This window comes from Cydia strobilella, chromosome Z (genome assembly GCF_947568885.1).
Source record: "Cydia strobilella chromosome Z, ilCydStro3.1, whole genome shotgun sequence".
In the NCBI taxonomy this organism is placed as follows: Eukaryota; Metazoa; Arthropoda; class Insecta; order Lepidoptera; family Tortricidae; genus Cydia; species Cydia strobilella.
Window position 1 is genome coordinate 41,924,260 of NC_086068.1, and position 15,006 is coordinate 41,939,265.

Genomic DNA, 15,006 nt, shown 5'->3' on the forward strand with positions numbered 1-15,006 from the left:
TCGGGCTGTACTAAACACGACTTCTAGACGAGATTGGTTTCAGAATCTTACGATACAGAATCAAGGTACCGTTACTATCGCAAACGGAGAACAGATTAAGTGCTGCGGAATTGGAAATATTTCAATACACACACCCGAAAACGTGGTCAACAAGATTAGTGATGTTGATTTTGTACCAGATTTAAAAGCTAATTTGTTGTCTGTGTACAAAACTGTTGAGAAGGGTTTTATATGTGTTTTTGATATAAATGGATGTAACTTTTATAAATCTGATAATTTTCGTTTTACAGGTGAATCTGTTGCTCATGCCTCGCCCTGTGGTGGACTGTACGTTTTAGACGGTACTGTCAATGTTCCCCAGAATGTGGCAGATAAATATATGACACAGGATGTGCACTCTGACTGTCAGGATAGTTATAAACTTTGGCATTTACGGCTTGGACATCTGTGTCGCATAGGCATGAACCAACTGAAGAATCACGAGGTAGGCGTAAAGTATTCAGTAGTAGATAAAAATAGTTGCATCGCTTGTGTGGAAGGTAAACAAGCGAGGAAACCTTTCAAAAAGGTAGCGTTTAATAGGGCTACATCCCCATTAGAGCTGATCCATATGGATCTCCTGGGACCGGTGTCTACAACCTCTTTTCAAGGAAATAGGTATATGTTAACAATAGTAGACGATTATACGCGAAAGGTGTTTGCTTATTTCATTTCTTCCAAAACAGAGGTAAAAAATAAATTCTGTCTATTTCAAACTTTTGTTGAAAATCAATTAGACAAGAAAATAAAAGCGATTAGGACAGACGGAGGTAAGGAGTTCGTTAATAAGGAGTTTGTTGATTATCTTGCTTCTAAAGGTATCGAGCATCAAACGACGACGCCTTACAGCCCTCAACAAGTTGGAGTCGCGGAACGCACACATCGTTCGGTTACAGAGAAGGCGCGGACGTTGCTAGCTGAAAGCTCACTGTCGAAAGCATTCTGGGAAGACGCATTCCAAGTTGCCATGTACCTAAAGAATAGGTCTCCTCATCGAGCCTTAGGTGGACAAATTCCTTATGACAGGTGGTATGGTCGTAGAGGTGATCTTAGTCACCTGAAAGTGTTTGGATCTAGAGCACTGGTCCATATACCCTCGTGTCACAGAAGGAAGTTAGATGTCAAGGCACAGGAAGCGATTTTCGTCGGTTATTCAGAAAATCCAGGTACTTATTTATTTAGGGATCCTGCTAACACTCGAAAAATGTTTATGTCCAGAGATGCAACCTTTTTTGAGAATTGTTTTACAGAACTGAAGCAGAGATCACCAGAGCCTGAGGTACAGTCAGATTCTATTTTATTGTTTGAAGATAAAAGAGAGGACGAGTCTGAAACGTGTCAAGATTGTCAATTTTATGACTGTGACGACAGCAACAACGACCCTGCGCCACCGCCTTCACCGATAAATCTAGATAGTGTCGAAGATTTAGTATCTATGGAGGAGCGGGAGCCCTTCAGTGAACCAAGGCTACCTAGTGCGGATGAAGAGCCAGCAATTGTGGAAGAGGAATCTCATCCTGAGCCGAGATACCCCTCAAGAGATCGGAAACCACCAGATTTCCTAACTTACAATGTGTCAACGGTTGATTCTAGCGAACCTATGACATATTATGAAGCTACTCATGCCGACGATGCAGATAAGTGGGAGCATGCTATGGCTGATGAGTATAGTTCACTGAAAAAACTCCACACATGGGATCTAGTCGATAAGCCTAATAAAAAGGTCATACCATGTAAATGGGTTTACAAGATTAAAAAGGATGCGTACGGTAATGTAACGAAGTATAAAGCGAGACTCGTCGTAAAAGGTTTTCATCAAGTCGAAGGAGTAGACTACGATGAGACGTTTGCACCAGTGATTCGCCATTCTTCCCTCCGCACTTTATTTGCTTTAGCTGCAGAGATGGGGTTAAGAATGAAACACTTGGACGTTGATACCGCGTTCCTAAACGGAGATTTAGAAGAAGTTTTCATGAAGCAACCTCTTGGTTTCATCGAAAAAGGAAAAGAAAACAAGGTTTGTTTGCTAAAGAAATCCCTTTACGGCCTTAAACAGGCACCGCGAGCATGGAACAAAAAGTTAAACGAAACGCTTTTAAAAATAGGTTTTACAGGAACTCCTTCCGAGCCTTGCGTATATACGAAACTTTTTGGTAAGGAACTCGTAATATTGGGCATATTTGTCGATGACATAATAGTCTTCTTTAAATCTTATTCGACGTTTGACATTGTCAAAAGCGATTTGTCGAAATATTTTTCACTGAAAGATCTCGGAATATTAAAATGTTATTTAGGATTACAAATTGAATGCAATTCCGAGTGTATTAAAATAAACCAGCGTAATTATATTCTCTCTATATTGGAAAAGTTTAACATGAAGGATTGTAAGACCGTGGATACTCCTCTAGTTAAAAAGAATATGGAAAGAAGACCTAATGGTCAAGAAGGTGAGTCTTATCCGATTCAATACACACACCCGAAAACGTGGTCAACAAGATTAGTGATGTTGATTTTGTACCAGATTTAAAAGCTAATTTGTTGTCTGTGTACAAAACTGTTGAGAAGGGTTTTATATGTGTTTTTGATATAAATGGATGTAACTTTTATAAATCTGATAATTTTCGTTTTACAGGTGAATCTGTTGCTCATGCCTCGCCCTGTGGTAGACTGTACGTTTTAGACGGTACTGTCAATGTTCCCCAGAATGTGGCAGATAATTATATGACACAGGATGTGCACTCTGACTGTCAGGATAGTTATAAACTTTGGCATTTACGGCTTGGACATCTGTGTCGCATAGGCATGAACCAACTGAAGAATCACGAGGTAGGCGTAAAGTATTCAGTAGTAGATAAAAATAGTTGCATCGCTTGTGTGGAAGGTAAACAAGCGAGGAAACCTTTCAAAAAGGTAGCGTTTAATAGGGCTACATCCCCATTAGAGCTGATCCATATGGATCTCCTGGGACCGGTGTCTACAACCTCTTTTCAAGGAAATAGGTATATGTTAACAATAGTAGACGATTATACACGAAAGGTGTTTGCTTATTTCATTTCTTCCAAAACAGAGGTAAAAAATAAATTCTGTCTATTTCAAACTTTTGTTGAAAATCAATTAGACAAGAAAATAAAAGCGATTAGGACAGACGGAGGTAAGGAGTTCGTTAATAAGGAGTTTGTTGATTATCTTGCTTCTAAAGGTATCGAGCATCAAACGACGACGCCTTACAGCCCTCAACAAGTTGGAGTCGCGGAACGCACACATCGTTCGGTTACAGAGAAGGCGCGGACGTTGCTAGCTGAAAGCTCACTGTCGAAAGCATTCTGGGAAGACGCATTCCAAGTTGCCATGTACCTAAAGAATAGGTCTCCTCATCGAGCCTTAGGTGGACAAATTCCTTATGACAGGTGGTATGGTCGTAGAGGTGATCTTAGTCACCTGAAAGTGTTTGGATCTAGAGCACTGGTCCATATACCCTCGTGTCACAGAAGGAAGTTAGATGACAAGGCACAGGAAGCGATTTTCGTCGGTTATTCAGAAAATCCAGGTACTTATTTATTTAGGGATCCTGCTAACACTCGAAAAATGTTTATGTCCAGAGATGCAACCTTTTTTGAGAATTGTTTTACAGAGCTGAAGCAGAGATCACCAGAGCCTGAGGTACAGTCAGATTCTATTTTATTGTTTGAAGATAAAAGAGAGGACGAGTCTGAAACGTGTCAAGATTGTCAATTTTATGACTGTGACGACAGCAACAACGACCCTGCGCCACCGCCTTCACCGATAAATCTAGATAGTGTCGAAGATTTAGTATCTATGGAGGAGCGGGAGCCCTTCAGTGAACCAAGGCTACCTAGTGCGGATGAAGAGCCAGCAATTGTGGAAGAGGAATCTCATCCTGAGCCGAGATACCCCTCAAGAGATCGGAAACCACCAGATTTCCTAACTTACAATGTGTCAACGGTTGATTCTAGCGAACCTATGACATATTATGAAGCTACTCATGCCGACGATGCAGATAAGTGGGAGCATGCTATGGCTGATGAGTATAGTTCACTGAAAAAACTCCACACATGGGATCTAGTCGATAAGCCTAATAAAAAGGTCATACCATGTAAATGGGTTTACAAGATTAAAAAGGATGCGTACGGTAATGTAACGAAGTATAAAGCGAGACTCGTCGTAAAAGGTTTTCATCAAGTCGAAGGAGTAGACTACGATGAGACGTTTGCACCAGTGATTCGCCATTCTTCCCTCCGCACTTTATTTGCTTTAGCTGCAGAGATGGGGTTAAGAATGAAACACTTGGACGTTGATACCGCGTTCCTAAACGGAGATTTAGAAGAAGTTTTCATGAAGCAACCTCTTGGTTTCATCGAAAAAGGAAAAGAAAACAAGGTTTGTTTGCTAAAGAAATCCCTTTACGGCCTTAAACAGGCACCGCGAGGCAAGGCTACCTAGTGCGGATGAAGAGCCAGCAATTGTGGAAGAGGAATCTCATCCTGAGCCGAGATACCCCTCAAGAGATCGGAAACCACCAGATTTCCTAACTTACAATGTGTCAACGGTTGATTCTAGCGAACCTATGACATATTATGAAGCTACTCATGCCGATGATGCAGATAAGTGGGAGCATGCTACGGCTGATGAGTATAGTTCACTGAAAAAACTCCACACATGGGATCTAGTCGATAAGCCTAATAAAAAGGTCATACCATGTAAATGGGTTTACAAGATTAAAAAGGATGCGTACGGTAATGTAACGAAGTATAAAGCGAGACTCGTCGTAAAAGGTTTTCATCAAGTCGAAGGAGTAGACTACGATGAGACGTTTGCACCAGTGATTCGCCATTCTTCCCTCCGCACTTTATTTGCTTTAGCTGCAGAGATGGGGTTAAGAATGAAACACTTGGACGTTGATACCGCGTTCCTAAACGGAGATTTAGAAGAAGAAGTTTTCATGAAGCAACCTCTTGGTTTCATCGAAAAAGGAAAAGAAAACAAGGTTTGTTTGCTGAAGAAATCCCTTTACGGCCTTAAACAGGCACCGCGAGCATGGAACAAAAATTAAACGAAACGCTTTTAAAAATAGATTTTACAGGAACTCCTTCCGAGCCTTGCGTATATACGAAACTTTTTGGTAAGGAACTCGTAATATTGGGCATATTTGTCGATGACATAATAGTCTTCTTTAAATCTTATTCGACGTTTGACATTGTCAAAAGCGATTTGTCGAAATATTTTTCACTGAAAGATCTCGGAATATTAAAATGTTATTTAGGATTACAAATTGAATGCAATTCCGAGTGTATTAAAATAAACCAGCGTAATTATATTCTCTCTATATTGGAAAAGTTTAACATGAAGGATTGTAAGACCGTGGATACTCCTCTAGTTAAAAAAGAATATGGAAAGAAGACCTAATGGTCAAGAAGGTGAGTCTTATCCGTATCAGAACTTAATAGGATGCCTTATGTATCTGACGGTAAACTCACGACCCGATATCGCTTACGCTACGAGCTATTTAAGTCAGTTTAATACGTGTTTTACTAAGGAACACTGGAATGCTGCGAAAAGGGTTCTGCAGTACCTGAAGGGTACTTTAAACTATTCCTTGGTTTACAGGAAGACCGGAGAACCTTTAAAAGGCTTTAGTGACGCGGATTGGGCAAATTGTCCGATTGACAGAAGGTCGTACACCGGATACACCTTCAATTTAAGTGGAGGTCCAGTATCCTGGGAGTCCAAGAAGCAGCCTACAGTGGCTTTATCTTCAGCCGAATCGGAATTTATGGCACTAGCGTCTGCTACGAAGGAAGCATGCTACTTACGTCGGTTTATCTATGAGATAACAGGTAAATTGCATATAGTTAACTTAGCTTCTGACAGTCAGAGTGCCATCAACCTCGTTCGAAATCCTGTACACCACAACAGGACGAAGCATATAGATACCAGGTTTTACTTTAATAGGGAAAAGGTATCTAATAATGTTGTAAAAATAGAATATATTAAAAGTAGTGATATGCCTGCCGATGTACTTACGAAGCCACTAGGACCTATAGTACATAAACGGTGTATACTTAACTTAGGATTAGAAACTTAAGTTTTTTTTTTTGTGTTTTGTGTTTGTCTGGCACAACTTCGATTAAGGGCGGAATGTCCAAGGATGCGGCTACATCACCAGAATCCATTTTTCATGCGAAGAGGAAGCTGAAGTCAAAGAAGAAGGATATAGTTTGTTACGAGTGCAAGATGCCTGGTCATAAGCGACCAGACTGTCCAATGAGAAGCAAGAAGGAGAAAGTAAATTCGGTAACTGTTAATAATACTACATTTACAGCTCTCAATACTTCTGGCAGCTCAAGTAAGGACATGTTTTATGTTGTAAAAATTAGTAATTTGTGAAAGTAGAGTTAAAAGAGATGTTTTGTGTTTGTCTGGCACAACTTCGATTAAGGGCGGCTGTTGTAGTTTGTAACCTCTTTTGTGCAGACAAATCTTTTAAGGTTTCTATTTTCTATTTATTTGATATATTTAAATTTGCCTAGTTACCTTACTTCCAATAAAAACACTCATGTCATTAACATTCTTTTAACTCTACTTTCACAAATTACTAATTTTTACAACAGTTTCCCTTTGCGTGAAAGAGACAGGATTAGTATATATCTACGGTAGTGTATGAAAAGGAAAGAAAATACGTGCCTTAGTCAAAGAACGCCGCCATCGCCGCCGACGATCGCTCGGATTCGAAGTAATGTGTGCTTTATGAACAAGGTAGACGACTTAAATTAGCACGCTTATATGCTAAAAGGGAAGCCCTTTATAAGGCTAACCCTTATAAGCAATATGCAAGGTGTTGGTGAGCGGATGATAAGGGTTTTGTAAGGGTATTTGGGCTACCGATTACTCAAATGTGGTAGCTTTATATAAGGGTTTTTAAAACCAAAACAAAGGGTTTCGTCTGGCAAAGGGTATGGTGAGTTAAGACTTATGCAATACCCTTATAAAACCCCGATAAGGGATAGCGGGCCGGTCCCTGGCCGAGCCATCTTGCTTGCTGTTGCTAGTGGTAGTGTTGCTACAGTAGATATTTGTCATTTGCAAAGATTACCCCGTTTTCGAAGTTATCCCGTAATCCCAATGCAGCTTACCTATTTCAATAGCGTTATGTCATATGGTATTTTACTGTGGGGTGGTGCTTCAGAGATAAATACCATTTTTAATACAGTTGCTCAAAAAGTGCTACTTTTCGTGGCTGTTTAGCGTGCGGAAAGTTGGTTTTCGCGAACTAGTGCTTTTTACTTTTCCAATATTTTTAAATTTATACTTGTTCCAATTCATGACTACTTATTGATGAGTGTTTATATTAGTTTCCTTTAAACGTCGTAATCTACATAAAAACCTACTGTTAATGTAAGAATACGAAAAATACGCATACTCGTATTTCATATTTTATTACTTACCTCTTCATCATTATAAGTATTATAACACGTTTATTTTTTAATGTTGAAAAACCGTTCTTAATAAGTTGTCTGAATGGAACGGAACGCCTGTCAAAGAAGAGGCGTATTTTCTTACTGCAAGAATGTTTTAAGTTTCGATATAGTTTTTATAAATATACGATACACAAATAATCGTAAATAATGATATTTAGGTAATAATAGTACAATGTTTTAATATTTACATGCATGCATTTGAAAAAAAAAACTTTCATTGAAGTGGGTTCAATAATAATAACAAAATCTATTCTAGTCGAATAAAAGCTAGAAAAACACCTCTTCATAATGTCAATGTCAATGATGTCACAGAATTAATAATATAAAAAATTTCGAATTCCATTTCTTAATACTTGTTGCTTTTCTTATTTTTTTGCAACTGTATTAAAAAACGTCGTTCGATACACGTGCGGATATGTCATTCTTCACTCGTCCCGAGTCTTGCCACGCCTACGGCTCGTGGCAAGATATCTCGGTACTCGTGGTGTAATGACATACTTTCCGCACTAGCATCGAAATGTACCATTTTGTTCTGCAGGAGAGGGCTATTCGAGCAATATATAAAATGAACCACAGACTCTTCTTCTTCTTCTTCTTCTTTTAAAATTATGGCTTCAGCCCAGTGGGACTATTTCGCCAGTATCAAGGTATTAAGAGGTTTAAAAACGACAAAAATTGTACGGTTGTACAAGACAGTGTACGGTGATTTGTTAGCTCTTGTAAATCGATAGCTAGACTTTACAAGAAGCACGTGGACTACCGGCCGTTGACTCCAAGATGGTGGTTAAACGCGCTTCAAAATTAATTCTCCATTCACTGCACACTACCACATTAGTTTACTGTATAATAAGCTATCGATATTACACTTTAAACAATATTAATGAGCAAAAAACAAAGTAATTAATCACGATGTTAACTATCAAGATGGCGCTCGAACCGGAAGTCCCACAGAGACTCACTTAGAGATAAATTTAAGGAAATTGACATAATGACAGTGCACTGTCAATATATTTATGAGAATATTCTGTATGTACATAAAAACATTGCCAGTTTTAAGAAAAACTGTGACATACATAAGATAGCTATATATATATATATATATATATATATATATATATATATATATATATATATATACTAGAAATAAGCATAAGCTTGCAGTACCCTTCACTCGGCTCCATAAAATAAAAAAATCATTCAAGGGTAATTGTGTAAGATTTTATAATAAACTTCCAAACATCATCACTGAATTATCTGTTAATAAATTAAAAAAATATGTAAAACGTAAACTTATCTCTAAAGCCTATTATAGCACACAAGACTACATGAATGATGAAACACCGTGGGATTGTGATTGAAAATAATTAATTATTTATTATTATGTTAATAATGATGAAATTGATAATTCAATGAATTCCTATATAATGGTAAGGTCAATGAGGGCATTTCCGTCTTTGGCCGGTCATAACTATGATGATATTTACTTTTTAATAAACCTGATCACTGTAATAGATTAAGCATTTCTTTAACTATATGAAGGTACTCATATTAAAATGCTAGTAACGTTGGTTATTTAAAAATGTTTTTTTACTTAAAACGTGTCAGTTGACGGATTTTCCCTACGGTTTGGGACTATTCCGTCAACCAACGATTTTTCTTGTATCGTGACGTATTACAAACATATCCTTCAAGTGAACAAATACCGCTATACTCTTAATCGAAACTAAACCTTAGCGAACTCAATATAAGCTTTTTTTTCGATTGTATTGCAAAGTATATTTTTTTGGGGCAATTCCGGCCTATTTTTACGATCAGGAGTAGTAAACCTTTTAAAACAGATTCGCAAACCCTAGGGAAAATCCGTCAACTACATGTTTTTAATAACTACTGTTTTTGTGCTCACCAGTTGGTGCCACTGTTGAGTAAGGTCTGAAGTACAGTGTCCAAGTAATTATGGGCGCGACAATATTTTTAATTACTTACAAATCATTAAATAATTTCACGGTTTAGATTCACTTGTTTTAGTCACTCGCGCGACATGTTTCGGAGAGCCTAGGTCTCCTAATTATTTAATGTTAGTATGTCTCACAATAGTTTAAATTCGATTACTTACAAATCATATTTAATACATACAATAACACTATATCTTAATAACTTTCTCCTTCGAAACTGACATGATTGTTGAACCGTTACTCATATTTACGATATAATCCGGTATATTATAAAAAGTCCACAAAATAATGATAATCGTATATGGAATAATCAACACATGCTAAGATGTATACAGTCATACCAGATGTGTATGTAGACATGCATGAAAATAGCTGTGTTAAGCAAACCCACAAATTTGAATTATTTTTATTATTTTACAAATCTACAATACCTAACTTGTTCGGATTAAAAGATTTTCATCAATTTTTTGGGCAAAACTCCTGACTCCCATTATATACAAATAATAGTTTTACGATTTCCTTAAGAAAAACTCGTAACTCCATATTTTCTGGGTTCAGATTACATTTTTTATTAAATAAATGTGAACAATCATTAGCAAAAAAAAATTATATTTTGTGCTATAAAGTTTAAATAAATACATAAATAAATCTGACTGCTTCATTTGAGTTAACATTTTGTAAAAAAACACTAAGCGTCTGCATAAAAAAAATCGACAATGAAGTTTTTTGTGCCTCCTGCAAAATTTGTTCAGGTTCAGTTACGAGGTTTGCGACTTTAGCCGACGATATTAACATTAAATTGAGACTTAAACTCGGTATTTAGTTTCATAGTTATTATTTATGTTTAAATCAAATCAAAAAGGTTGGCAATATATGAAATGGGGAAATTCCGGCACATGACGATTTTGGCCGTTTCGCAATTGACGGATTTGTCTGCTCGATCATTTTGTTAATACGAATATTTAACCACCCATAGTTTCTCACAAACAGCTTATAATTGAAAATTGATAAAACTACCAGCAAGCATGCATATCGAACTATATAATAAACCTACTTACTAAGCCGTAACTTACATTATCTCATCGCACCGTCATGAAACACAGCAGCATACTACACTCGCGTTCGAGCTCGGAGCGCAACTAAACTTTGAAAGCGGTTTTTTTTCCATTCACTGGCTAGACAGCGCCAACTGTTTTGGACTGCGGGTATTAAATTTTCTCGCTGTTTTACCGATCGAGTCAGTAAGTGTGTACTGTTGTTTGTATAGCCGCAAACGCCGTTTGACGGAAATGCCCCGTTGACAGAAATGACCGCATTGACCTTAATCTGTATTTTTTGACATTTAGATTTTTATTCTAGAAAGTTTCTAGACTAGTATTTTTTTATACAATTTTGGTGTTTGACGATCCTTTTGTGAAATTCTTATTAAGTTTGACATATCTATAACAATTCAATGTTTTTAAGAATAATAATATTTATTTAAGCCTTTTATTTACCTTAAATATTCTTTTTTTATTTTATTATATTAAGGACCCCTGTCGGGTATAGGCCTCCATTTCTTTCCACCTTTCTCGGTCTTTTGCCTTGATTAGCCAATTTTCTCCAGCTGAGGCTATGATGTCCTTGGACCACCTTGTTATAGGTTTTCCCACCTTCCTTTTGCCATGGGGTCCTGGCCACTTTGTGACTTTGTTGGTCCATCTGTCATCTGTCAATCTTCCTGTGTGGCCGGCCCATCTCCATTTCGGTTTCAGCACAAACTCGAGTGCATCTATGATGTTTGTTTCAACAAACAAGAATAGTAGTAACTGCATCAATAAATAGCTCTGATATTTAGATTAAGGTAATATTTAAAACTTGACAATTTAAAAGTGCTTGTTGCTAGGCCTTTTTAAATAAAGAACATTTTGAGTTTGAATGATCAGAATATAGTGGAAAAAACTATCCAGATGTTGGAAATTTATCTATAATCTTTTTAGTACTTGTTATATTATATAAAGTTAGACATTCAGACAATGTAGGTACTGTATGCAAGTAAACTAACTCCCTAATAATTAGGTACCTATCCATAATGAACTAAATGTAGTCAGCTGCAGAGAGCTATCTCGGCAGCTAACTGTACACGACACTTAAAGTACGGCCATAGATAAGATGGACACATAGTCATCGGCTAAGGGAATTTCATTATATTTTAAATCCTGATTTGGATACTTTGGATACTTAAGACTAATTCAAATAATGTATTTACTTAAACAGTCAAATAGCTCTTACCTATGCTATATTGTGACCCAATACAATTATGTATGATTTATTCGGTTTATTCCACTCAATATTTATGAGAAAATGTCACTTTTTATGCAATTTACTTTACTAAATGGCCCATTTACATTGCTCTTTAGTGGACTACCTAAATTCATATAAAATCTAAGTTAAATGTATCTAAGGACTTTCATTGGTTTTCTATAAATGATATCAATTAATTCAAGTTTAGTTTACTAATTATGCAAGGGCATTTCTATTGATTTAATACTTTTATAAAATTTACTTATTATTATAAAATTTAAGTGGGACCTTAATGCGTTTTGTTAAATTATGTTAATATCACTAACACCTTATAGAACAAAGTCCCCCGCGCGTTCGCGATAAACTCAAAAACGACTAAACAAATTTTTATGCGGTTTTCACCTATCCATAGAGTAATTCTTGAGGAAGGATTAAGTGTATAATTTATTAACCCCTGCGAAGCCGGGGTGGGTCGCAAGTATAAATGTGTTGTGTATATTCAGATTTTTAACATATAAATAGATTAAAGGTAATTTATGATTTTATTATATGGGTTATTTATTGTAAACTAGGTAACATTGCCATCTCCTATTTTTATAAATGAGGCGGACAAATTAAGCAATATGAAGTAATCACTTTATATGGATAAAATATGTAAACAAGGTTATCATTCATTTAAACTACGTTAGATTCATTTGTGCGATTTTGTTTTCGTTTACATTTTGGACATGGCATATTTGCATTGAAACATTTGATATGAAAGACACTTGAGCACTCATCACAACGATATGTGGTGCTTGTTTCAAATGGATACAATACTTTAGGATCTAGGCAAACTTCACATATAAACCCTTTCTGGCTACAAAACCAACAATCTAGCACATGAGTCTTTGCAAAGTTGACAACTTTCTCTAATTGCAATAACAAGGATCCACTTGGTATCTGGACTAGGTCTGATATAGTGTATAAGTGCACATGATCATATAGATATTCCCTTGGCCAAACTCGCTTCTGCAATTCTTCAATAACAGGTTCTCTACATGAGAATATGTATGCTCTTAGGAAGTTAAGTTGTATTCTTAATTGTTGTAACTGTGCCATATCAGACACCCCAGAATATATTTTTGGATTAAGCTTTTTCATATGGATCCAGGGATGATGCTGGAACTCTAATAAGAACAGAGCTGATTTCTTGGAGACTGGGTATCTCTTGAAGTCCCAGTTGTGTATCACCCGAGCCGGAATTATAAACAAGTTGGCATCCATGCAATTGGAACAATAATATTCCCCAGTATACGCACACACTTTAGCTTTGGATATGGTGCTGCCCAACAAGTCTTGACAACCCTTGCACTGATAATTTTGATGATCCAGACCGTGTTCCCGGGAGAGGCTCCCCAGCTGCTGAATCATCTTCTGAAGTTCCGTGACGGTAAATGAGCCTGTTACTGAATTGGACACAATTTCAAAGCCCAACCCTTGGAGCATAGGGTCCTCAGGTGTAGCAGCTTCTGACTTCAACTCGACAACTTCTGGTTCATCTGTATTTAACTTTAACTCCTTATGGATATCTATCATGATATCTCGCAAATTAGGAGTATTGACACATTTTTCTGTCACATTATTTGTGGTATCCAGCAGAGATGACAAACTTTTTAATTCTGGTGTTTTTATGAGACTGCTGCCATGTGAGGAGTTGGAATTAATAGAACAATTCATTTCATCATTTCTATCAGTATACCATCCTTTACCACACAAAGAGTTTCCAGTAATTACAACATCATTAGCCGCATCCAGTGGATCAGCATCTGTATTTTCTTGGAGACTATTGTTAAGAACATCTTGGTTCTGACTTGTAGATGGCTGATTTAATGATAAAGCATTACTTTCATTGTCATCAATAGTCACAGGATTTTTATCATTTAAGTCATCCTTTCTTTCTGGTTCAATTTGAGGTTGTGTTCCCATGATGGTAATGTTATTAGATACAGAGAGGATAAAATCTAATGCTTCGTCTTCGTTTAGAGCAAGTCTGCCCAAACCAGTTATTCCAACTCCAGATATGTGGGTTGGAGTAGCCACATCTTTAGGCTTCACCTCTTCATCACACATGGTGCTGGCCACGTCGAGGCCTGCACTGATGGGTGCCGCTCGCATTGTCGGCACCCACAGACCTGCCAGCATCAGCACTGGCTCAGGCCAGTGATTAAGTAAACTTGAATTAGTAGGCAAATTAAACTGAATGCATGTCTCTAATCCTTCTATGAGTTTTTGGGCAACTTCTAAAATTTCGGAGTCACACACAAAGGCAGACTTATTATAGAAAGGTCTAACAGCAGATATGTTTTTCAGAAGAGTTGCCATGTAAGAGGATAGAAGACATTCATTGAGGGCAATTCGCAGCCAAGCCCTGCATTGTCCAATCTCAGTGTTGATCTGCAGCAGTGACGAGATCTCGTCGATATTCTGGCGATGAGAAAGCACGAGTACTAGTGGCCAAAAGTTCGGCTGCGGTCTGAGGTCTGGGTCACCTGACAGTACATTTTTCGCCTTTCGTAGAAATGTGTCCTTCAAACCATGTAGAAATACTGCTTCAAGAGCCGTACACAGTGTGTTGGTAGAATCCGTCGACCCAAGAACGCTGTGGAAGTTTTCTTCAAACTGATTATTGTATTGTATGTCTTTTACGCATTCAGATAAGTTATTTATTAGAGATTCTTTCAAAATCGAATCACGACTACGGATGGTGAAACTGGACGCTACATTCTTGAAAAAGGACATGACTAATTATTATAAATTACACGGCTTGTAGTACTTTTTAAAATTAATTTGCAAATATGTAATGCCACAAAGGATTTTATCAGTAAACAACGAATGGGTATCGTATCATTCGTATCGTACATCACTCATCACTGACATCACTGTAGAAGTGTAGAGTAGATTGTAGAATCAACTACAGAAACGTCTTTTTTTTTAACAATTATGGGACAGAAACGTCATTTAGTCAATTTTTTTTTTCTTCTTGTTATGACTTTTGTTAGGTTAGCCAATGTCAGGTTGTGGAGGAATTAAAAGTTAGGGAAACTAGGAATTAGGAAATACGGATAAGACGAAAATTTGGAAAGGATTGGATTTACTGTAATATATATAATTATATTGTATACTATATTTTTATCATTCTTTTCTAAAAATACTGATATAATTTTATAAATATCATAGGAGTTACTAAATAACAA

General features: G+C 37.0%; 1 protein-coding gene across 1 annotated transcript; it reads right to left on the reverse strand.

Moving 5' to 3' along the window:
* Positions 1–9,126: 9,126 nt before the first annotated feature.
* On the reverse strand, positions 9,127–14,672 carry LOC134755132 (uncharacterized). The gene has a single exon (XM_063691611.1). It carries the CDS (start codon positions 14,549–14,551, stop codon positions 12,446–12,448), a length of 2,106 nt encoding a protein of 701 aa, XP_063547681.1. The 5' UTR covers positions 14,552–14,672; the 3' UTR covers positions 9,127–12,445.
* Positions 14,673–15,006: the final 334 nt, after the last annotated feature.